Source organism: Oncorhynchus clarkii, chromosome 6 (genome assembly GCF_045791955.1).
Source record: "Oncorhynchus clarkii lewisi isolate Uvic-CL-2024 chromosome 6, UVic_Ocla_1.0, whole genome shotgun sequence".
NCBI lineage: Eukaryota > Metazoa > Chordata > Actinopteri > Salmoniformes > Salmonidae > Oncorhynchus > Oncorhynchus clarkii.
In genome coordinates, this window is record NC_092152.1 from 20,069,717 (window position 1) to 20,093,318 (window position 23,602).

General features: G+C 41.6%; 1 protein-coding gene across 1 annotated transcript in view; it reads left to right on the plus strand.

Moving 5' to 3' along the window:
- LOC139410734 (GDNF family receptor alpha-2-like) overlaps positions 1-23,602 on the plus strand; it is a 67,105-nt gene that overhangs the window by 24,619 nt on the left and 18,884 nt on the right. Inside the window, exons 3-4 of the mRNA XM_071156178.1 lie at positions 11-97; positions 7,448-7,811. Of these exons, the coding sequence (XP_071012279.1) occupies positions 11-97; positions 7,448-7,811 (451 nt within the window). The remainder of the gene's footprint in view (positions 1-10; positions 98-7,447; positions 7,812-23,602) is intronic.

A 23,602-nucleotide genomic window follows, 5' to 3' on the forward strand; every position in this document is an offset into this window, starting at 1 on the left:
GTTTTCCCAGGTCGAGAGTTTTATGAAACATCCCCTTATGAACCTGTGAAGCCTGTTCGCCACCCTGATGCATTCCGTCTCGCTTCCATTATCTCAGGTAAGAGCGACCATTTTATGTAAAACTAAATGACTATGCCATATGAAAAGACTATAAAAATACAATGACATGTAATAAGTATAATTACAACACTAATACTCTTAAAGATAAAAGATAGAACAGGAAGGATTTCTTATTTCATGAAGAAGAAAAAAATTGCTCATGGCTGAGGGAAGCGGTTTGCCCGTTTCTCTCCAATGAGGTATTTTATGGATAATATTTTTTGTCCATTTGGGCGACTCCATTTGGCTCAACAGCCCCAAAGCCAAAAGTTCCATTCAGCCTCTTTAAGGCTTTTATTAAGTAAATATTATGGATTCCTCTTTATATTCCTTGGTTCTCCAAAGGGGGTCTTGCTTACATAAACCCATGTATTTGCCTCCATATTCCCATCTATAGATTTTCCTTTCAGTTTGATTTCCTATTTGGTTTACTAATTACAAAGCAATTATTCAGCATGGGAACTATTGCTCACATTTAATTAACTGGTTGTTACTGAGAGGGCATTACTAATCAATGCAGATCTTATTATAAGACATAGCAAAAAAAAAATGAAGGTTAGATTGGAGGATCGCAGGGCCATTGCCACAGCTATAGGAGATATAGGATATAGTCACTTGAAAATCCAATCATTTTCTTTCATCCAGTTCCTACAGAAATTGCCGGAGGATGATCCAGCCTCATTTGCCAAAAGCAGTATACAGCAGAGATGCCACATTTGCTTTTCCTGGCCGATTCCTCATGCTTTGTTTCATATCTTGGAGGTACAAGAAAGACATGCTTTTTGCATAATCCCTTTAGCTTGAAGTCAGCAAATGACATGGTTGTTTGAAAATATACTGGTTTGATATATCAAAAAAGGAGAGCACCAGACAAAATATAAATTGGAAGTTGCTTTGAATACCTTGGCGTTTTAGATTGTTAAGAAGGCCATCTGCTTTTCTTTACTCTATATTACTAAAATTGTTGGAGCTCAGGTAGCTTACGTCTTGGTTATTTTTCAGCTCATTTGAAACATGTTAAAATGTGTCTGAGACTCATTAATATGTCAATTTTTGTTAAAAATGTTTCCTACACTCTTTCAAAGGTGAAAAATCTGATTTGCTCTCCTAAATCCATTTAGCCTCTAGCCCTAGGTTACTTATTATTTATCATTTCAGAGGACAGAATCATTGATTGTGGTAGTGGGAAAAGCCCACAGGCAAACATATAAGTAATTACACAGTTGTTCTCTGAAATACTTTTCCCTTTGATTTCAACTGCACAAAAGTGTGCTTAATCACTTATAAAACGGTAAACTGAACCGAAGCTCAGGGAATGTGATATCTTGCTGTGTTGATGAGGATGGTGAAAAACACTCTCCAGGAGGAAGGTTAGAAAATTGAAAAATAATCTCTACAACTTCAAGAGTTTATAGTGAGAGAGATAAGGGGGGAAAACATTGATGAGAAAAAAAACCACTCCACTGTATCTCCAAATGAACACAGGGCAAAGCAACAAAGCGACTGACAGAGAGGAGAATGCCAGTCTGCTTTACCAAGTCAACTCTCACAAGTCCACCATTTTCTTACTTCAAGTTGTACAAGAACATAGTCTTACTCTTGGGCATTGTGATGGATATTGGATAGCACTCGTATCATTTTTCCACCTCAACCGGTTGGCCCCTAATCAAAGCCCAGATGAAAATGATTGTCATATTACGAAATATCCCATAGGATACAAGTATATAATTGACTGTAATTTCTATTTTATTGTACACAAATTACTCTGTCCTTGTGACCCAATTTTGAGTTAATTCACTTATTATCTATGCAGATTCCAGGATTTTAAAAAAAGCAGCCCACACCGGCCCTCCAGAAGTTGAGTTTGACTCCCCTTAGTTAGACCTTCTTACTCGGCCTAATAATCCTCTCACCTCTCTGTTCCACATGCCCATCAACTAATTCAATTCAGAAACCTATTTCTACAGCTGGGGAAAAAGGATCAGCATGCAGCCCAATGCTAGACGTCCTCACCTTACCCTCATAACAATGACTGTTTCATTGTCAAAGACAATGTTGCCCTGATGTGTGCTAGAGTACTGTCGTTGTTCCGCTGCTGTACTATGTGTAGTTATAATCCGTTTACATTTACAATTAGCTCACAGTTGCCTCTTTGTTTTCTCCATGGACACTTAATGAGTGCTGGGGGTCTAAGGGTAACGTATTAGTTGTTTGTGCAGTCAGCTTTATTCTAAGAAGGTGGTATTAAATAGAATACTGAATAATCCTCCAAACAAGGGCCTGGCAACCCTCATTAGTCGGTTTTGTTGGTACAATTAGACATTCTACACTAATGTTTGGGGAAAACGTGAATCGACTAACTTGCATATTTCTGCTGCAATGATATTTGTCTCAGGTTTGATATGAATGATTGTCAAATTTGGGAAACATTTCTGAACTGGTAAAGCAGCCATTATCTTCTTAGAGCACATAATACATCTTATAAAACAGCTTTCCTACTGATACCATAGCAGATCCCAAACATGGGCAGTCAGGCTTTCTGTAGGCAAATGTAGTAGTGTGTAGTCAAGGCAATCCCTGGCCACTGGAAACCTTGCTGTGACACAAGCCTGAGCTAAAACACGGATGAATCCTTTGACATGGAAATGCTTGACATGCTCCCAGGGGTATGGACTAAAGACTTTCTAGCAAGCCCCTGCACACTCACCAAGGGCTATATTAAATCCAAACTTTGGCACCCATCCTAATTACAGTGAGCATACCTGAAGCCAAGAGCCCCACTCTAACCTGTACTGAACTCCTGCTCCCCGGAGTCCAGGATGATATATGAAATGCAGGTTTCAAATAATGGAGAGAGAGAGCAATTACTGTGGAAGGAAGATCCCTTACTCTGGAAAATGTGTAAATCCAGATCCCTTGACTGGGCTGTACTTACTGCACTGTGCTTTTCAGGAGATGGCCATCACATAGTTTTAATTTATGAGCACTGTGGACGAACGCCCTATTATAACCCTGTTTATAGCCCAGTCAAAGAGCGGGGATATCATAAAATAAATTCAGTGTATTTTTTTGTGCTTGCCAAAAACCAATTAAAGTCACACATGTTGCTACATAGCGTGCACTGCATGATAAACATGCCTCTGACTTGCATGCAAAGATGCATCAACAGAGCCACATTGTAACAGTCACCACCAACAAAGGTTAATTTCAATGCAGCAACATGCAGATAAACAGTTGTTGTCCCACAGTGAATATCTTCGATGAACTGGAATAATCAGGACACAGCCCTCTATTTCCAGGATGACTTAATACAGCAGAAGGCTCTGGGTATTATGATGGTGAGGGTGAGGCCATTCCAAGAGGTTTCCCAAGACTGGCTGTATCTGCTGTGTGCAGCAATGGGACTACACCGAAAGAGATATCAGAATTGTGTGTTCATTAGAGCTCGTGTGAAGGGCTGATCGTGATGATGATTGGCCGGGTTATTTGAAAACACTTGAGCAGGTATACATACGTAAGTGGTGGTCCAATCATTTGGCAGGAGACGGCACATTGTTCCCTTTGTCAGTGATGACCTGCTGTGATCAACAAGCCTTCCATTTTTGCAAGTTGCCTATCACCCTTCTTGCATTACTGAAAGGTGTATAGGCAAAACCTTTCATAATGCACTAGACATTTTTTTTTTTCTGTAACAATATATCTTCCATCCAGCTACTCTCTCTGATTATATGTAGAGGACCTTTGTGCCAGGATATCTCTCTGCTTTGAGTACCCAATTCAATCTCTTCTCCCCAATCAGAAAAAGTAAAACCTCACTGCTTGGTCAGATAAATAAATAAATATTTGTGCCTCTTCCTTCTCTTATTTAGTTTTTATCCTGGAACCCCTGTGCCCCACATTACAGGCTGCAGATGGCCAGAGGAGATTTAGGTGCTGCAATCCATCACTGTTATGTGTAGCGCCTTTGGACAGCACCCCCAAAACACCCCTCCAGCTGGACTGGCCTGGTTCTGGACCGCTTTGGCCAGGTTTGGCCCAGTTTGGCCTCATTCCCTGCTGCTAATATCAGCATTTCTTTGGAGTCCAATCTAGTATTTAGTATTAGTATTTTATAAGGATCCCTATTAGCTGTTGCCAAGGTAGCAGCTACTCTTCCTGGGGTCCAAACAGAGATAAAACATTATACAAACCATTGTGCATTATACAAATGTACATTGCTCCATTCTTACATTTCAATACTACATTACATTACTAAGAATAATGTGTGGGTGCGTGTAGAGTGGGTGTTTTAGAGTGTGTGTGTTAGTGTGCGTCTCTCACAGTCCGCATTGTGCTGTGAGGTGTTGTTTTATCTGTTTTTTTTTATTCCGATTTTACTGCTAGCTTGAATTACCTGAGGTGGAAGACAGTTACACATAGTCATGGCTCTATATTACGGTGTGCTTCCTAGCCTCTGTTCTGGACTTGGGGACTGTGAAGAGACCTCTGGTGGCAAGTCTTGTGGGTTATGTATGTGTGTCTGAGCTGCGATTGAACAGACAGTTCGGTACGTCAATACCTCTTACAAAGACCTGCAATGATGCAGCCAATCTCTACTCTAGTTTGAGCCAGAAGAAATTGATATGCATGTTGTTGATATTAGCCCCCTGTGCTCTGTTCTGGGCCAACTGTAATTTGCCTATGTCTTTTGTTGCAGCACTTGACCATATAAGTGGGCAGTAGTCCAGCCTATGGGACTTGTTTGGTTGATTGTGATGTCAAGAAAGCAGAGCAGCACATTATCTTGGACAGACCTCTCCATATTTTAGCAACTGTTGACTCAATATGTTTTGACAATGTCAGCTTACAATTGAGAGTTACACACCAAGCAGTTTATTCTCCTAAACTTGCTCAATCTGAACATTATACTTTACTAGATTTAGATGAGGTTTAGGGTTTAACTAATGATTTGTCCCAAATACAATGCTTTTAGTTTTTTATTTATCACTTTTATTTATCACTTATTACTAATAATCCATTCTAAAACTGACAGTAGCTCTTTGTTAAGTGTTGCAGTGATTTCACTTGCTGTGGTAGCTGATGTGTATGATGTTGATTCATGGGCGTACATAAAGATCATCACAGATCATCCCACAGCCCTTGACCTAGCATGTTCTCCTCTTGGGGGCAGCCTTGGTGATGGAGGGATAAAGACAAAGCTAACAAAGCAAAAATGTTTTCCAATCTTTACTAAATGGAATCCACCTTATCATTTTCCCCTTATCGACAGGAAGTTGTGTCTGTGTCCATGTGGTTGAAAGAGTTTCGCTTTTTTGGGGTTCTGTTGTTGCTCTTTTGACTGTAACACCTGTTCCGCTAGTGTATACACCCTATACACATCGAGAGCATCCTGACTGGTTGCATCACTGCCTGGTATGGCAACTGCTCGACCTCCAACCGCAAGTCACTACAGAGGGTAGTGCGAATGGCCCAGTACATCACCTGGGCCAAGCTTCCTGCCATCCTAGACCTCTATACCAGGCGGTGTCAGAGGAAGGCTCTAAAAATTGTCAAAGACTCCAGCCACCCAAGTCATAGACTGTTCTCTCTAGTACCACATGGCAAGCGGTACCAGAGCGCCAAGTCTAGGTCCAAGAGGCTTCGAAACAGCTTCTACCGCCAAGCCATAAGACTGCTGAAAATCCCCCCCCCCCCCCCCCCCCCCTCCTCCACTCACCCCTGTTGTCATCTATGCTTGGTCACTTTAATAACTCTACCTGCATTTACATACTACTTCCAATAACCGGTGCCCCCTTCACATTGACTCTGTATCAGTACCCCCATGTATATAGTCTCATATTGTTATTTCACTGCTGCTCTTTAATTGTTTATTTTATCTCTTTTTCTTATCTGTATTTTTTTTAAACTGCATTGTTGGATAGGGGCTCATAAGTAAGCATTTCACTGTAAGTTCTACTACACCTGTTGTATTCTGCGGATGTGACTAATACAATTTGATTTGATGTTATATGTTATATGTTATACTAATGAAATTGTGTTTCCATAGCTAGGGGTGACAACAACCTCTGCATAATCAAAATGGTTGCTTTGTGAGAAGGTGTTAAAGTTAGCCATTGTTATGTAAATGCAAGCTGGAATGTACCAGTGGCCTGGCCTTGGCCCCAGGTGAGAGCAGGTCCAGTGAGACACGGGTGCCAGCCTGCTTAGATGGAAACAGAAAAACCTGAGCCTTTTGGGTAAAACATGTGGTTAATCCTGGATAGAAATGCTCCGTGTTTGTGTAATGTCCATTCTGTGTATGGCATTTCTAGGATTGATCATCTGTGATTCACCACTTACAGACAGTACAGCTGCTCATGCAGTCCATCGGAAAGGTTTTTCCTCATTGCTGCGTGATAGACACAGAGTGAGATTGGTTCTGTTGAATAAAAGATGAATCTCCCTGGATGTCACCAAGCCAGCGCACCCTCTGAAATACCATCATCTACAGGAAGAGGGAGGTTATGTTCTCTGATACAGTCTAAGTACAAGGGAAGCGGAATGTGAGTGAGTGTGATACTCTTTTATTAGTGATATCTCAAAAGCAGATGGGCATGTACCACCACCACCAGTCCAAACTGCTCTCAGACTATGCACATTTATTGACTTCTGTTTTCTACAATATCTAGATGACATGGTGTGATCACAGTAAGTAAAGGAAATGGTTCATCTGCCACTTAAACTGTCCAATAGGCCACAATACTGCAGCACAGTGAGCCTTTCCCATGTCCTTGAGCTCCTGTGTTTTAATATTCCATACTCACAAACCAATTACACATGTCAATAAGCAACAAGACATCTAATTGACATGTTGTAAACAGTATCATGGTCTGTGTCATGGTGTTTAGTTACAGTGGTACATCATGTTCTTTCTTAGTGGTGGGAAGAATCCAGGGAGACATGAAGCAATCACATGAGCAGAATCAACTTTATTCATTCACATTTCACTCAAGGCCTCTCCAAATCAATTATTCAGTAAGAATGGATATAGGCGAGCTATCCAAGTCTCAGATGGCTTGGTGTTGGCTTGGAAAAAATATATGATATTGAATAACCCCTAGCATAGGGAGAGCACTAAGACCATCATCATGAAGCCCACTTTCAGCACTCACAAACTTGACAACAAAAATGGTCATAAGTAGTCGAAGCACATCAATTTAACTTGTGTTATCATGATGGTGTCCAAATAATTTTGTCACGAGCCAGTTAACAAATGCTATAGGTCAGACTCATAATAACAACACAGCTTTGCAATAGATAGTTAAGTGCATATTATTTTTCCAATGCTCCCCTTCCCCCTTCTCTGCAGGGATGCACACTGTCACCCCTAAAGCCAACACCTGCTCTGACCCCAGCAAGACTTGTAACCCGTGCCTGGACGCAGCGAAGGCCTGCAACCTCAACAACACCTGTAAGAAACAGCGCTCCACCTACATTGCCACTTGCAGCAAAGGGGAACCGTGTAACCGTAAGCGCTGCCACAAGGCCCTGAGGCAGTTCCTGGACCGTGTGCCCACCGACTACAGCCACCAGCTGCTCTTCTGCCCCTGCCAGGACCTGGGCTGTGCTGAACGGAGGAGGCAGACCATCGTGCCCTTCTGCTCCTTCGAGGACAAAGTCAAACCCTACTGCCTGGAGCTAAGGAAGAACTGCCGCCAAGACCCCCTCTGCAGGTAAGAGTTTTATGAGTGGGGATTTGTCTGTGTGTGTGTCCATACTTCCATATAAAAAAAGTATTGACTCAGAAGGTTGAATACTTTTGTAATCAAAATATATTAGTGTTTTATTTTTCATATATTTTTTTTTTACAAAAAATGACATTACAGAGTATTTTGTGTAGATCGTTGACCAAAAAAATGACAAATACGTTTTAATACCACCTTGTAACAAAACGAAACAACACAAAAAAAGTCAAGGGGTGTGAATACTTGCTGAAGGCACTGTATCTTAACGTGTAACATCAACAAATTTTAACATACTGGCACAACTTTGTTGTCCATAAAAACTGAAAGGTTTATTTTTGTTCTTTAATTGCCAATCGTCCAGACACGACATGACACACAAGGCTGAAAGAAGCATAGGAGCAGCCGAAGAGCAGCGCCTCTGGAGCAGGTTAGGGGTTAAGTGACTTGTTCAAGGGTGCAGCCGTCAGCCTAGCTTTTTGAACGGGCAACCCTCTGGTTACTGGCCTGCCCCACAACAGTATAAACTAGCAGCGCACATGCCCCACCCACCGGAGGATCTGTCTTTTTCAGGCATCTATTTAATGTGTTTGAGGGGTGCAGCATCCACTTATCAAAAAATATGTTTTCATTATCACACACCAAATAGGTGCAGGGAAATGTGTTGTAAGTCATAGTAATACAGCACCCCTGACGTTAAGTGCGTTCCTCACTGGCACATTGTCAGGGTTTTCACTTTGTCGATTCAGGTATTTGAACTAGTGACCTTTTGTTTGACAAGCCCAACGCTCTAACCACTAGGCTATCTGCTGCCCTACATGCATATGTGCGTACGTTCCTCAGTGAGCGAGCTATTGGCCAAATGCAGGTATTGCTGAAATGAATTATCATACTCTTATATACCCTTATATATGGTAAATAGGAAAAGAAGATCAGATAAAGAATGTTGGACTGCAATCTCCTCCTGTGACATCCTAAAGTTTAGATTTCAGTGTTCAGCATCGCCTCAAGTTGATGTTGAGACTGGTGTTTTGTGGGTACTATTTAATGAAGCTGCCAGTTGAGGACTTGTGAGGCATCTGTTTCTAAAACTAGACACTCTAATGTACTTGTCCTCTTTCTCAGTTATGCACCGGGGCCTCCCACTCCTCTTTCTATTCTGGTTAGAGCCAGTTTGCGTTGTTCTGTGAAGGGTGTAGTACACAGCGGTGTACGAGATCTTCAGTTTCTTGGCGATTTCTCGCATGGAATAGCCTTAATTTCTGAGAGCAGGAATAGGCTGACGATTTTCAGAAGAAAGGTCTTTGTTTCTGGACATTTTGAGCCTGTAATCGAACCTACAAATACTGATGCTCCAGATACTCAACTAGTCTGAAGAAGGACAGTTTTATTGCATCTTAGACATGCTGCAAGGAGGCATGAGGACTGCAGATGTGGCCAGGGCAATAAATTGCAATGTCTGTACGTGAGATGCCTAAGACAGCGCTATAGGGAGACAGGACGGAAACCTGATCATCCTCACAGTGGCAGACCACGTGTAACAACACCTGCACAGGATCGGCACATCCGAACATCACACCTGCGGGACAGGTACAGGACGGCAACAACAACTGCCTGAGTTACACCAGGAACACACAATCCCTCCATCAGTGCTCAGACTGTCCGCAATAGGCAGAGAGAGGCTGGATTGAGGGCTTGTAGGCCTGTTGTAAGGCAAGTCTTCACCAGACATCACCGGCAACAATGTCATCTATGGGCACAAACCCACTGTCGCTGGACAAGATAGGACTGGCAAAAAGTGCTCTTCACTGACGAGTTGCGGTTTTCTCTCACCAGGGGTGATGGTCAGATTCGCGTTTATCGTCAAAGGAATGAGCGTTACACCGAGGCCTGTACTCTGGAGTGGGATCGATTTGGAGGTGGAGGGTCCGTCATGGTCTGGGACGGTGTGTCACAGCATCATCGGACTGGGCTTGTTGTCATTGCAGGCAATCTCAATGCTGTGTGTTACAGGGAAGACATCCTCCTCCCTCATGTGGTACCCTTCCTGCAGGCTCATCCTGACATGACCCTTGACAGAGCTCCTCTCCCCTCCAACTCTTCCCTGGGCCCTTAGTGTATAAGAGAAAGTAGTGCACTATGGTTTTTCTTTTCCCAAATTATGTTCTCAGTTGTATTTTTCTTGGTTTGAAGTTTGTACAATTGTTCATAGAGAAACAACGAAATTGGATGTTCTGAGTCCATGTCAATGATTAAATCACATCAGAATACCTTTTTTGGGGGGGTCTGGAAGAAAACAAACACATTTGTTTTTGTTTGACATGGGTCCCATTATGCCAGGCGAAAACCAAAAACTGTATTCCACAATAATACCTCATACCAACAGTCAAGCATGGTGGTGTGATGGGTTGGGGCTGCTTTGCTGCCTCAGGACCTGGACGAACCATGAATTCTGCTCTGTATCAGAGAATTTTACAGGAGAATGTCAGGCCATCTGTCTGTGAGCTGAAGCTGGGTCATGCAGCAAGACAATGATCCAAAACACACAATCAAATCTACATGAAAATGGCAAAAAATTTACTAATTTTACGTTTTGGAAGTCAAGACCTACAGTGCCTTGCGAAAGTATTAGGCCCCCTTGAACTTTGCGACCTTTTGCCACATTTCAGGCTTCAAACATAAAGATATAAAACTGTATTTTTTTGTGAAGAATCAACAACAAGTGGGACACAATCATGAAGTGGAACGACATTTATTGGATATTTCAAACTTTTTAAAAAAATCAAAAACTGAAAAATTGGGCGTGCAAAATTATTCAGCCCCTTTACTTTCAGTGCAGCAAACTCTCTCCAGAAGTTCAGTGAGGATCTCTGAATGATCCAATGTTGACCTAAATGACTAATGATGATAAATACAATCCACCTGTGTGTAATCAAGTCTCCGTATAAATGCACCTGCACTGTGATAGTCTCAGAGGTCCAGTTAAAAGCGCAGAGAGCATCATGAAGAACAAGGAACACACCAGGCAGGTCCGAGATACTGTTGTGAAGAAGTTTAAAGCCGGATTTGGATACAAAAAGATTTCCCAAGCTTTAAACATCCCAAGGAGCACTGTGCAAGCGATAATATTGAAATGGAAGGAGTATCAGACCACTGCAAATCTACCAAGACCTGGCCGTCCGTCTAAACTTTCAGCTCATACAAGGAGAAGACTGATCAGAGATGCAGCCAAGAGGCCCATGATCACTCTGGATGAACTGCAGAGATCTACAGCTGAGGTGGGAGACTCTGTCCATAGGACAACAATCAGTTGTATATTGCACAAATCTGGCCTTTATGGAAGAGTGGCAAGAAGAAAGCCATTTCTTAAAGATATCCATAAAAAGTGTTGTTTAAAGTTTGCCACAAGCCACCTGGGAGACACACCAAACATGTGGAAGAAGGTGCTCTGGTCAGATGAAACCAAAATTGAACTTTTTGGCAACAATGCAAAACGTTATGTTTGGCGTAAAAGCAACACAGCTCATCACCCTGAACACACCATCCCCACTGTCAAACATGGTGGTGGCAGCATCATGGTTTGGGCCTGCTTTTCTTCAGCAGGGACAGGGAAGATGGTTAAAATTGATGGGAAGATGGATGGAGCCAAATACAGGACCATTCTGGAAGAAAACCTGATGGAGTCTGCAAAAGACCTGAGACTGGGACGGAGATTTGTCTTCCAACAAGACAATCCTGAATCCAATCGAGAATCTGTGGAAAGAACTGAAAACTGCTGTTCACAAATGCTCTCCATCCAACCTCACTGAGCTCGAGCTGTTTTGCAAGGAGGAATGGGAAAAAATTTCAGTCTCTCGATGTGCAAAACTGATAGAGACATACCCCAAGCGACTTACAGCTGTAATCGCAGCAAAAGGTGGCGCTACAAAGTATTAACTTAAGGGGGCTGAATAATTTTGCACGCCCAATTTTTCAGTTTTTGATTTGTTAAAAAAGTTTGAAATATCCAATAAATGTCGTTCCACTTCATGATTGTGTCCCACTTGTTGTTGATTCTTCACACAAAAAATACAGTTTTATATCTTTATGTTTGAAGCCTGAAATGTGGCAAAAGGTCGCAATGTTCAAGGGGGCCGAATACTTTCGCAAGGCACTGTAATCCCAAATGAGATGTTGTGGCAGGACTTGCAACGAGCAGTTCATGCTTGAAAATCCACACCTTTTGCTGAGTTACAGCTGTTCTGCATGGAATAGTCGGCCAAAATTCCTCCCCAGCGACATGCGACACTGATCAACAACTACAGGAAGTAGTTGGTTTGAGTCATTGCAGCAAAATGTGGCAATTGCTTTTTCACACAGGGACATTGGGTGTTGTATAATTTTGTTAATGAAATAAATATGTAATTGTGTTATTTTTTCACTCAGGTACCCATTATCTAATATTAGGTTTTAGTTGAAAATCGGAAGATCTGAACATTCAGTATAAAAAATATGCAGAAGAAGAGAACATTAGAAATGGGGCAAATCCTTTTTCACAGCACTTAACTCATGAAACCACACAATCCTTGACCATATACAGTACCAGTCAAAAGTTTGGACACACCTACTCATTCAGGGTTTTTTCTTTGTTTTTACTATTTTCTACATTGCAGAATAATATTGAAGACACCACATCTATGAAATTACACATATGGAATCATGTAGTAACCAAAAAAGTGTTAAACAAATCCAAATATATTTTATATTTGAGATTCTTCAAAGAAGCCACACTTTGCCTTGATGACAGCTTTGCACACTCTTGGCATTCTTTCAACCACTTTCATGAGGTAGTCACCTGGAATGCATTTCAATTAACAGGTATGCCTTGTTATAAGTTAAATAGTGGAATTTCTTTCCTTCTTAACGTGTTTGAGCCAATGAATTGTGTTGTGACAGGGTAGGGGTGGTATACAGAAGATAGCCCTATTTGGTAAAAGACCAAGTCCAAATGATGGCAAAAACAGCTCCAATAAGCAAAGAGAAACGACAGCCCATCATTACTTTAAGACTTGAAGGTCAGTCAATCCAGAAAATGTCAAGAACTTTAAGTGTCTTCAAGTGCTGGAGGAAACAGGTACAAAAGTATCTATATGCACAGTAAAACGAGTCCTATATCGACATATTCTGAAAGGCCACTCAGCAAGGAAGATGTCACAAATTTGTGGGCAGAACTGAAAATTTGTGTGCGTGCAAGGAGGCCAGCTCTGTCAGGAGGAATGGGCCAAAATTCAACCAACTTATTGTGGGAAGCTTGTGGAAGTGTCAAACGTTCCGGGTAGCCAAGTTAACAGTTTAAAGGCAATGCTACCAAATGCTAATTGAGTGTATGTAAACTTCTGACCCACTGGGAATGTGATGAAATAAATAAAAGCCGAAATAAATCAATCTCTCTACTATTATTTTGACATTTCACATTCAGAAAATAAAGTGGGGATCCTAACTGAACTAAGACAGGGAACTTTTACTAGGATTAAATGTCAGGAATTGTTTAAAACTGAGTTTAAATGTACACTGCTCAAATAAAGGGAACACTTAAACAACACAATGTAACTCCAAGTCAATCACACTTCTGTGAAATCAAACTGTCCACTTAGGAAGCAACACTGATTGACAATACATGTCACATGCTGTTGTGCAAATGGAATAAACAACAGGTGGAAATTATAGGCAATTAGCAAGACACCCCCAATAACGGAGTGGTTCTGCAGGTGGTGACTACAGACCACTTCTCAGTTCCTATGCTTCCTGGCTGATGTTTTGGTCACTTTTGAATGCTGGCGGTGCTTTCACTCTAGTGGTAGCATGAGACGGAGTCTACAACCCACACAAGTGGCTCAGGTAGTGCAGCTCATCCAGGATGGCACATCAATGCGAGCTGTGGCAAGAAGGTTTGCTGTGTCTGTCAGCGTTGTGTCCAGAGCATGGAGGCGCTACCAGGAGACAGGCCAGTACATCAGGAGACGTGGAGGAGGCCGTAGGAGGGCATCAACCCAGCAGCAGGACCGCTACCTCCGCCTTTGTGCAAGGAGGAGCAGGAGGAGCACTGCCAGAGCCCTGCAAAATGACCTCCAGCAGGCCACAAATGTGTATGTGTCTGCTCAAACGGTCAGAAACAGACTCCATGAGGGTGGTATGAGGGCTCGACGTCCACAGGTGGGGTTGTGCTTACAGCCCAACACCGTGCAGGACGTTTGGCATTTGCCAGAGAACACCAAGATTGGCAAATTCGCCACTGGCGCCCTGTGCTCTTCACAGATGAAAGCCGGTTCACACTGAGCACATGTGACAGACGTGACAGTCTGGAGACACCGTGGAGAACGTTCTGCTGCCTGCAACATCCTCCAGCATGACCGGTTTGGCGGTGGGTCAGTCATGGTGTGGGGTGGCATGTCTTTGGGGGCCGCACAGCCCTCCATGTGCTCGCCAGAGGTAGCCTGACTGCCATTAGGTACCGAGATGAGATCCTCAGACCCCTTGATCTGAGATCCTCAGATCCTCAGACCCCTTCCTCCTAATGCAAGACAATGCTAGACCTCATGTAGTTGGAGTGTGTCAGCAGTTCCTGCAAGAGGAAGGCATTGATGCTATGGACTTGCCCGCCCGTTCCCCAGACCTGAATCCAATTGAGCACATCTGGGACATCATGTCTCGCTCCATCCATCTTGCACCACAGACTGTCCAGGAGTTGGCGGATGCTTTAGTCCAGGTCTGGGAGGAGATCCCTCAGGAGACCATCCACCAGGAGAGACCATCTCAGGAGACCATCCACCACCTCATCAGGAGCTTGCCCAGACTCCATGTGCTCGCCAGAGGTAGCCTGACCGCCATTAGGTACCGAGATGAGATCCTCAGACCCCTTGATCTGAGATCCTCAGATCCTCAGACCCCTTCCTCCTAATGCAAGACAATGCTAGACCTCATGTAGTTGGAGTGTGTCAGCAGTTCCTGCAAGAGGAAGGCATTGATGCTATGGACTGGCCCGCCCGTTCCCCAGACGTGAATCCAATTGAGCACATCTGGGACATCATGTCTCGCTCCATCCATCTTGCACCACAGACTGTCCAGGAGTTGGCGGATGCTTTAGTCCAGGTCTGGGAGGAGATCCCTCAGGAGACCATCCACCACCTCATCAGGAGCTTGCCCAGGCGTTGTAGGGAGGTCATACAGGCACGTGGAGGCCACACACACACTACTGAGCCTCATTTTGACTTGTTTTAAGGACATTACATCAAAGTTGGATCAGCCTGTAGTGTGGTTTTCCACTTTAATTTTGAGTGTGACTCCAAATCCAGACCTCCATGTGTTGATAAATTTGATTTCCATTTATAATTTTTGTGTGATTTTGTTGTCAGCACATTCAACTATGTAAAGAAAAAAGTATTTAATAAGAATATTTCATTCATTCAGATCTAGGATGTGTTATTTTAGTGTTCCCTTTATTTTTTTGAGCAGTGTATTTGGCTAAGGTGTATGTAAACTTCTGACTTCATCTGTATATAAAGCATAACAATCCTACTTTACCAAACATAAGCTCTTTAATCCCAACCGTCAGCCACTCTCGGCCCATCCCACCTACCACCATAGACCACCCTCGTTTGGTTTCCATGTGCCATACATGGTTCAATGGTATTGTGAGGTTTTACATAATTTTCCATCCTTTCTGATCGTATAGTATCCACAGATTGTGAGCTAATGATGAAAACCTTTCCTACTAGTATTTGTATATTATATATTGACTGACTATGTCTTTCCAAATTGCCAAACACTGCTATTTGTAAGGTTCATTTTAAGAGCATGTTGTGATTATTTTTTTTAACCATTCCTGAACCTGTGACCAGAAACAAGCTACATAGGGGCAATACCAGAACAAATGATCTTTTGATTCTGTCTCTTCGCAGCTAAATTTACAGAGCTGAGATTGTTGTATGCCCCATATCCTTCTGTTGGTTGAAAGAATTGTATATAATAATTTAAATGGAATAACTCTAAGTGTTGAATCAAGTATAGTTTTTTTGTACCAGTTCATTAACCAAGTGCCATGGAATTGGTACATTGTAAATCTCTTCCCATTTATTTTGCAACTGTCTGCAACTGCAGCTGTCAACATTGTTTTCCTCAAATGAAACTGGTATATTTTTATATTTAGGCCAGTTCCATTCAGCCAATTTGTATCTTTAATATATGGCAGGCAAACAAGTTCCCTACCTTCCCCTTTTTTCCACTTGCCTCCTCCATTTTTGTGGTAGTGCTGCAATCAGTTGGTTGTCAAGTTGGATTGAGCAGATATTCCCGTATATTTTCAATAACTGCATATGTGACACAACTCCTCCATTTCGATTCATAATATCATTAACAAATATAATACAATTTTTAAACACTTTTTCCATAAAGAATGTTTTTGTATTAATCAGTATATTTGAGTTTAACCGTAACATTAATTGTAATATTTGTTCTATCTTTTCTGGAGGATTAAACTGAAATTGTAACCAGCTTGTATGGCTTGTTTAAGAAAGGGCAATACTTTAAACAACATTTCAGTTGAAATCTGTATGAAGGCAAAAATGCCATTTTTGAACAAAGTATGAGCCTTTCTTAATAATCTACCGGAGAACGGTTTTGGGTTCAAATATAATTTATGTATGAGTGAAGATTTTAGTGAGAGGTTTAAAGCTTTAATATTTAATCGTTTTAGCCCCCCAAACGCATATTCATTATATAAAAAGGCACATTTAATTTTATCTGACTTTACATTCCAAATAAAATGAAAATGTTTTGCTAATATGATTTTTTTTTAGAGTCATCTGGAGTAGGCAGTGCCAGTAGTAAGTAAGTAAACTGTGAACAGACCAAAGAGTTAATTAATCAATGTGATTTTTCCATAAATAGACATGTTTGCAGAACCTCCCCATGGTTGCAGAATCTTATCTATTTTTGCCAACTTTCTATTGAAATGAATTGTGGTAAGTTAGTTTATATTTTTTGAGATGTGAATACCAAGTATGTCTACTTCACCATCTGCCCATTTTATTGGTAAACTACAAAGTAATGTAAACACTTTTTTTTAACAATACAATATGTATTGTCGTAATTAGGCTAGAAAAGTGATCAAGATCTTCAATGAGACTGTGTAGGGATCCAGATTGCGGATTCCTACACAAAAACTAGAGTCATCGGCATACATTGACACTTTTGTTGTTTTTATCCCTTTTTCTCCCCAATTTCGTGGTAACCAATTGTTTTAGTAGCTACTATCTTGTCTCATCGCTACAACTCCCGTACGGGCTCGGGAGAGACGAAGGTTAAAAGTAATGTGTCCTCCGATACACAACCCAACCAAGCCGCACTGCTTCTTAACACAGCGCGCATCCAACCCGGAAGCCAGCCACACCAATGTGTCGGAGGAAACACCGTGCAGCCTTGGTTAGCGCGCACTGCACCCGGCCCGCCACAGGAGTCACTGGTGCGTGATGAGACAAGGATTTCCCTACCGGCCAAACACTCCCTAAACCGGACGACGCTAGGCCAATTGTGCGTCGCCCCACGGACCTCCCGGTCGCGACAGAGCCTGGGCGCGAACCCAGAGTCTCTGGTGGCGCAGCTGGCGCTGCAGTACAGCGCCCTTAACCTCTAGCGTCGAGCAAACCCGTATCCGGGAGCGTAATCATAGCCTCAAGCTCATTACCATAACGCAACGTTAACTATTCATGAAAATCGCAAATGAAATGAAAGAGATATATTCACTCACAAGCTTAGCCTTTTGTTAACAACACTGTCATCTCAGATTTTCAAAATATGCTTTTCAACCATAGTTACACAAGCATTTGTGTAAGAGTATTGATAGCCTAGCATAGCATTAAGCCTAGCATTCAGCAGGCAACATTTTCACAAAAACAAGAAAAGCATTCAAATAAAATAATTTACCTTTGAAGAACTTCGGATGTTTTCAATGACGATACTCTCAGTTAGATAGCAAATGTTCATTTTTTCCAAAAATATTATTTGTGTAGGAGAAATCGCTCCGTTTTGTTCATCACGTTTGGCTAAGAAAAAAATCTGAAAATGCAGTCTCTACAACGCCAAACTTTTTACCAAATTAACTCCATAATATCGACAGAAACATGGCAAACTTTGTTTAGAATCAATCCTCAAGGTGTTTTTCACATATCTATTCGATGATAAACGTGGCAGTTGGGTTTCTACTCGGAAGCAAACGGAAAAATACACGCAGCTGGAGATTACGCAATAATTGCGACGGAGGACACCAAGCGAGCACCTGGTAGATGTAGTGTAAAATGGTCAATCTTCCAATGATATGCCTACAAATACGTCACAATGCTGTCGACACTATGGGGAAACGGCAGAAAGTCTAAGCTCATTCGTGGCCCATTCACAGCCATATAAGGAGACATTGGAACACAGCACCTTCAAAATCTGGGGCACTTCCTGTTTGAAATTTCATTTTGGTTTCGCCTGTAGCATCAGTTCTGTGGCACTCACAGACAATATCTTTACAGTTTTGGAAACGTCAGAGTGTTTTCTTTCCAAAGCTGTCAATTATATGCATAGTCGAGCATCTTTTCGTGACAAAATATCGCGCTTAAAACAGGAACGTTTTTTTATCCAATAATGAAATGCCGCCCCCAGAGTTCCAAGAAGTTAACCACTGCGCCACCCGGGAGGTGACACTTTTGTTTTTATCCCCAGGATTTCTAACCCCTTAATGTTCTTGTTGGATGTAATTTTAATAGCTAGTATTTCAATGGCCATAATAAATAGATATGCAGACAATGGATAGCCTTGTTTTGCTCCTCTTAAAAGCTCAATACTTTCTGAGAAGTAACCATTATTTACTATTTTACATCTGGGGTTGCTGTACATAACTTTAACCCATTGTATAAGAGATTCCCCTAAATTAAAGTAATCCAGGCATTTATATATAAATTCCAGTTGTACTTTATCAAACGCCTTTTCTAAATTTGCTATGAAGTCCAGTTCTGGTATCTTCGGTGTTTCATAATGTTCAATTGTTTCAAGTAATTGTCGTATATTATCTCCAATATATTGTCCATGTGTGTCTGATCAGGATGAATAACATCTGGTAAAAACCTTTTTTCATTCTATGTGCTATGAATTTTGCCAGGATTTTCGCATCAAAACATTGAAGTGTTAGAGGCCTCCAGTTTTTTAAATGGACTGGATATTTATGCTTACCGCCGGAGTCCTGTTTTAGTAGTAATGAAATCAGACCTTCTTGTTGAGTACCTGAAAGTCTAGAATATTTGTGTTAGATTCATAGTTTGGCATGCTGTTTAACTCTTTAGTGTTAGTTTGCATGATGCCTCTGTGTTTAGCTCAAGTTTACTGTTTCAAACTATTCCTGCAGTGTCCAATTTTGAAATGTCACTTTACATTCATTCTACTTGAATAGAGGTGCCTGGCCTCCCAGGCTCAGTCGTAATAGAAAAAAACTCCCAATCCCTTTTCTTACAGTAAATCCATGCAGTGTGTTATTAGTGTGTGGAAGGTCCATCGTCTCTCCTCCGATTTATGATTGTCTTCATAATTGCTTTTCGTCAGCTTTGTGTAATCTATGGTCAGGTGAAGTTGCTCTGGGTGACCTTTTCACCCCCCATGTGTCTGCTGTGCACTTCCTTATTGTGACGCGTATGAAATAGTCTGTTAGAGGTTATTATCTTCCCCTGTTGTACGCCCTATGGAGGTCAATATTGCAATGTGTGGAAATAAGATAGGAGTAGGTCAGTGTGACCATAATAAGATACTGGACAAGGGTGCAATGCCCCTACTAAGAAAAATATGTCTGATATGCAAGAGCATGACACTAAGATGCTCATTCAATTAGTCAGTCTTACTGAATATTCCCATTGTTTATTTCAACATTGTGTCCATACAAATTGGCCACACAGTAAGGCATTCTGGTAGTGGCAGATCTGTCACCTCTATCTCTACCCACCTACCCATCTGTACTATGCCTGTGTTTTGATCCATCTAATTTGCACATGACCTGTTTGTGCTCCGTTTAGGATCTTAGACTCAAATTTTTCAAAGAAGCTTTGACATCTGCTGACAATATTGGCTTCAGACTGCTGAAGGTACAAGGACCAAGGACAGGGATTGTTGCTGTTATTTTATCGTGTGACTTCCTGATGTTGTGAGATTCTCTCTGGTGTTTACAGAATACTGGAGCTGTGAGATCAGGGCCAGCTTAGATAAAGCATTGGGGAAGTAAATGGCTGCAGTATTGCCTTTAACATTGATGATGATTATGAGTGTATGATGCATGGAACTTTATGGTATAAACATTTGAATGTGTGTATTATTATTTTAAATGTATGCACTTCTGTCCTTTGAGATGTTATTGTTTATTAATGTTCTGTATTATGTCATGTTTAATGTTTTGTGTAGACCCCAGGAAGAGTAGCTGCTGCTTTAGCAGAAATAAAAATAAATAAAATAGTAGCTAATAAAATAGTAGCTAATGGGGTTCTAATAAAAATAGATAATATGCATTAATCTGCAAGTAAAGACAGTTGTAAAGCAGCCCTGCCATCGCACTCGTCCTAGCCTCTTTACATCATTGAATATCTCAGGCCCTCTTCACTGTGAACAAGAACTAGGCATTGGCTGTTTCCTGCCTCCCCATACCAAGGATGGGTGGATACAGGATGGAAGGAGTGTATCATTGAACTACAGGCTTCCAAGAGTGCTGCCTGATTCCAAACAGGCCGATACATGAGCAGCCCCATTTCATCTGAAAGTTGACGGGTGGGGATAGAGAATCAATCCTGCTGTAGCTACGGCAGGAGAGGCCAGTGGTTTGGCCACAGTGGTATAGATCTCCAGCCATGTCTTCAGAGGCTAATCTGGAGGCGAAAGAAATGCACACATGTGTAGGTGAGGTGCTGGCTAGAGGAGTAGAACACTTGAAAAAGAAAAGGAGAGCCACACACTCTAGGAGCTCAGATGCAATAATTGTCTAACCTGTCTTCAGAGGCCAACAGACATCCAGTACCAGCATAGTCGGATCTTTGGGGGAGCTACGTAGAGCTGAAGAGCTTTGTACAAGAACTAGGCATTGACTGTTTCCTGCTCTCACACCTGGCTTTAGTTCCGTTGCGGATGTTTTTTCATCAGTCTGCACAAACAGAGCATTCCTCCTGTGTTGCCTCGGCCTTGCTGATGGATACAGTGTTTACTCTGCCCTGTCTGCTGAGTGACGATAGTTATATTTGGATGTGCGCTGTGTACACTAGGTCCAGAACAGTAGGCCCTGCAGAGCTCAGTGAGTCTTGTATGTACACTATTGATTGGCCAAACAATCAATGCAACACTTCTATATTTGATTTATTTCCTCTGTTCCTCTTGCTTTACTGTGTGCTCTTTGATTGAGTTATTTGGCCAATAGGTTTCAAAGCAGGGAGCTGAGAGATTATCGATCACTGAACAGTTAGCCTGACCCAGATACTGTACATCTCGGGACTTTGCTTACAATACATCAGGCCCCCACCCCACCTCAACGTCCAACTGAAAAGGCCAGCTCTGCTTTATAGGACAACAGAGGTTTCCACTGAGGGGGAATCAAAACCAGGAAAGTGATTGGCCCAGATGGCATTTCAGAAGACTGTTCAGGACACAGGCAGCATTTTTCTTAGTTCTCCACTAGCCTTAAAGGCCTTTGTGTGTTGCTTGGACACATTTCTATCTTTGCCTTACCTAAAATGAGAAGTGACGAAAGCAATCAAGTACACCTACTTGTAATACTGTAAATGTTGGCTTGCACAAGCACGGCAAACAAATGACTCATATACAGCAGTACACTGCTTTAATCAGATCTCTGCAAAAGCTAGGACGTGCTCTGCTTGTTGGCTGTACATAAGAGCAGGAATTGGAGAGAGGGCAGGAGAGAGCTGTGCAGATCATTTCAATACATGGATTACCGTATTCCCAGTTAGTGTACTGTAATCGCTGAGGGAACGGATAGAGGAAGCTACAATCATTACAGGCCAAGCCACCCCCACAGTCTCATCGTCATGGTAGAAATTTTATATAATATTTATGCTTCCAAAACTTCATGTAAATAGTACACGTGGGGAATAAGGTGATTAAGCCTGACTCAAAGTACCTCTTCTATAAGGGCCAAATTCGGAATTCGGAAATGACACCTTTCTTAAGCACGACTCTTACCTTATGCAGGTGTGTAACGTGCTTTGCAGGCGTGGTTCCCTTGCGTGCTCTGAACAAATGTAATTCAACTGCTGAAAATCCTCCCACTTGCTGGCCAACAGATTTTCCTCTGGAGTTTTCATTCAGTAGGGTTTTCAGTACATTTATCTTAAGGCATCCCTTTAAATACAGTGTACCTTTTTAGTTGGAATTTTGACAAGACTCACTAGAATATATATATTTTTTTACCTTTATTTAACTAGGCAAATCCATTAAGAACAAATTCTTATTTTCAATGAAGGCCTAGGAACAATGGGTTAACTGCCTGTTCAGGGGCAGAACGACAGATTTGTACCTTGTCAACTCGGGGGTTTGATCTTGCAACCTTCCAGTTACTAGTCTAACACTCTAACCACTAGGCTACCCTGCCGCGAGAGAACGGGTTAAGAATATTAGGGCTCAATGAAAGAAATACATCTCAATATATGCTAATTCGTCTCCGTTTCACCACCAATTGATAGATTAATAAATACTCTGATTTTGTAGATTATTTAGGGTTAGGAAAGTATTTATGAATCATAAAAAAAACAGGTTTGAAAGCTTTATCCATGAAAGAAAGAAAACGGTGGTTTGATTAATTCTGAATATTTCAACATTCAATTCTTTAACCCATGGTAATGTTGGAAGATTAATGTACATAGCCAACTATTGTACACTATTATATATCCTCCTCTATTGCCTGCACTAACCATGGAGCTGTGATGACACAGCCAAGTATTGTACCATTTGTCGGGTTCAAACTCTTATGGCTTGGTCTGCGCTCCACTCCAGAACAATTTAATTAGACGGTCTCTTTTTTATATTATCATCTGTTACTAATGATCCTCAGCAACAAACACACGGCTGTGACGGCGTTTATAAAGAAGGCAAATGAAGGTAAACGAAACAATGGAATAAAAATGTAGGCTATACCAACTGAAGGGGACTAACAGTAAATTGACAGTTGAATATGTGTGGTTATTAGCCCTACTGACGGTTGAAAATGATAGTGGCTAATATTTATCATGAAAGAAATATGAAATAGAGAAAGTCGAGGTAGACATTCGAGAGTGCCCATCCCTGCAAGTTAAAAGGCTGTACAAATGAAATTCTGCATAATGGCACAGCTTTTCATAAACTTTACTGTGGGAAAGTTGACATGGTTTTACATTTGTCTCCAGCGATTATAAGGAAAAATATATCTAAAACAAGTATAATTTGTATTTACAATTACCTTTATCCAAACGGATTACTCATTTACCGAGCTCTTATAAGCTGTTATAAGTTGTAAATTACAGTGCCTGGAGAATGCTGTTATTTCTATCAGAAAAAAAGAAAGTAGATGCTTTTTCCACTTGGAAACCTACTGTAGGTTCACTAGACCTTATTCATGGTTTCCTCACACATGAAGGTGGTGGAATTATTAGGGAATGAAGTCAAGGTCAGAATACGGGGTATCTGTAAACACACATCCGCCACACCTGCTGTCAGAATCTCCCGAGGAGAGGTGGGTGTGGAGTCAG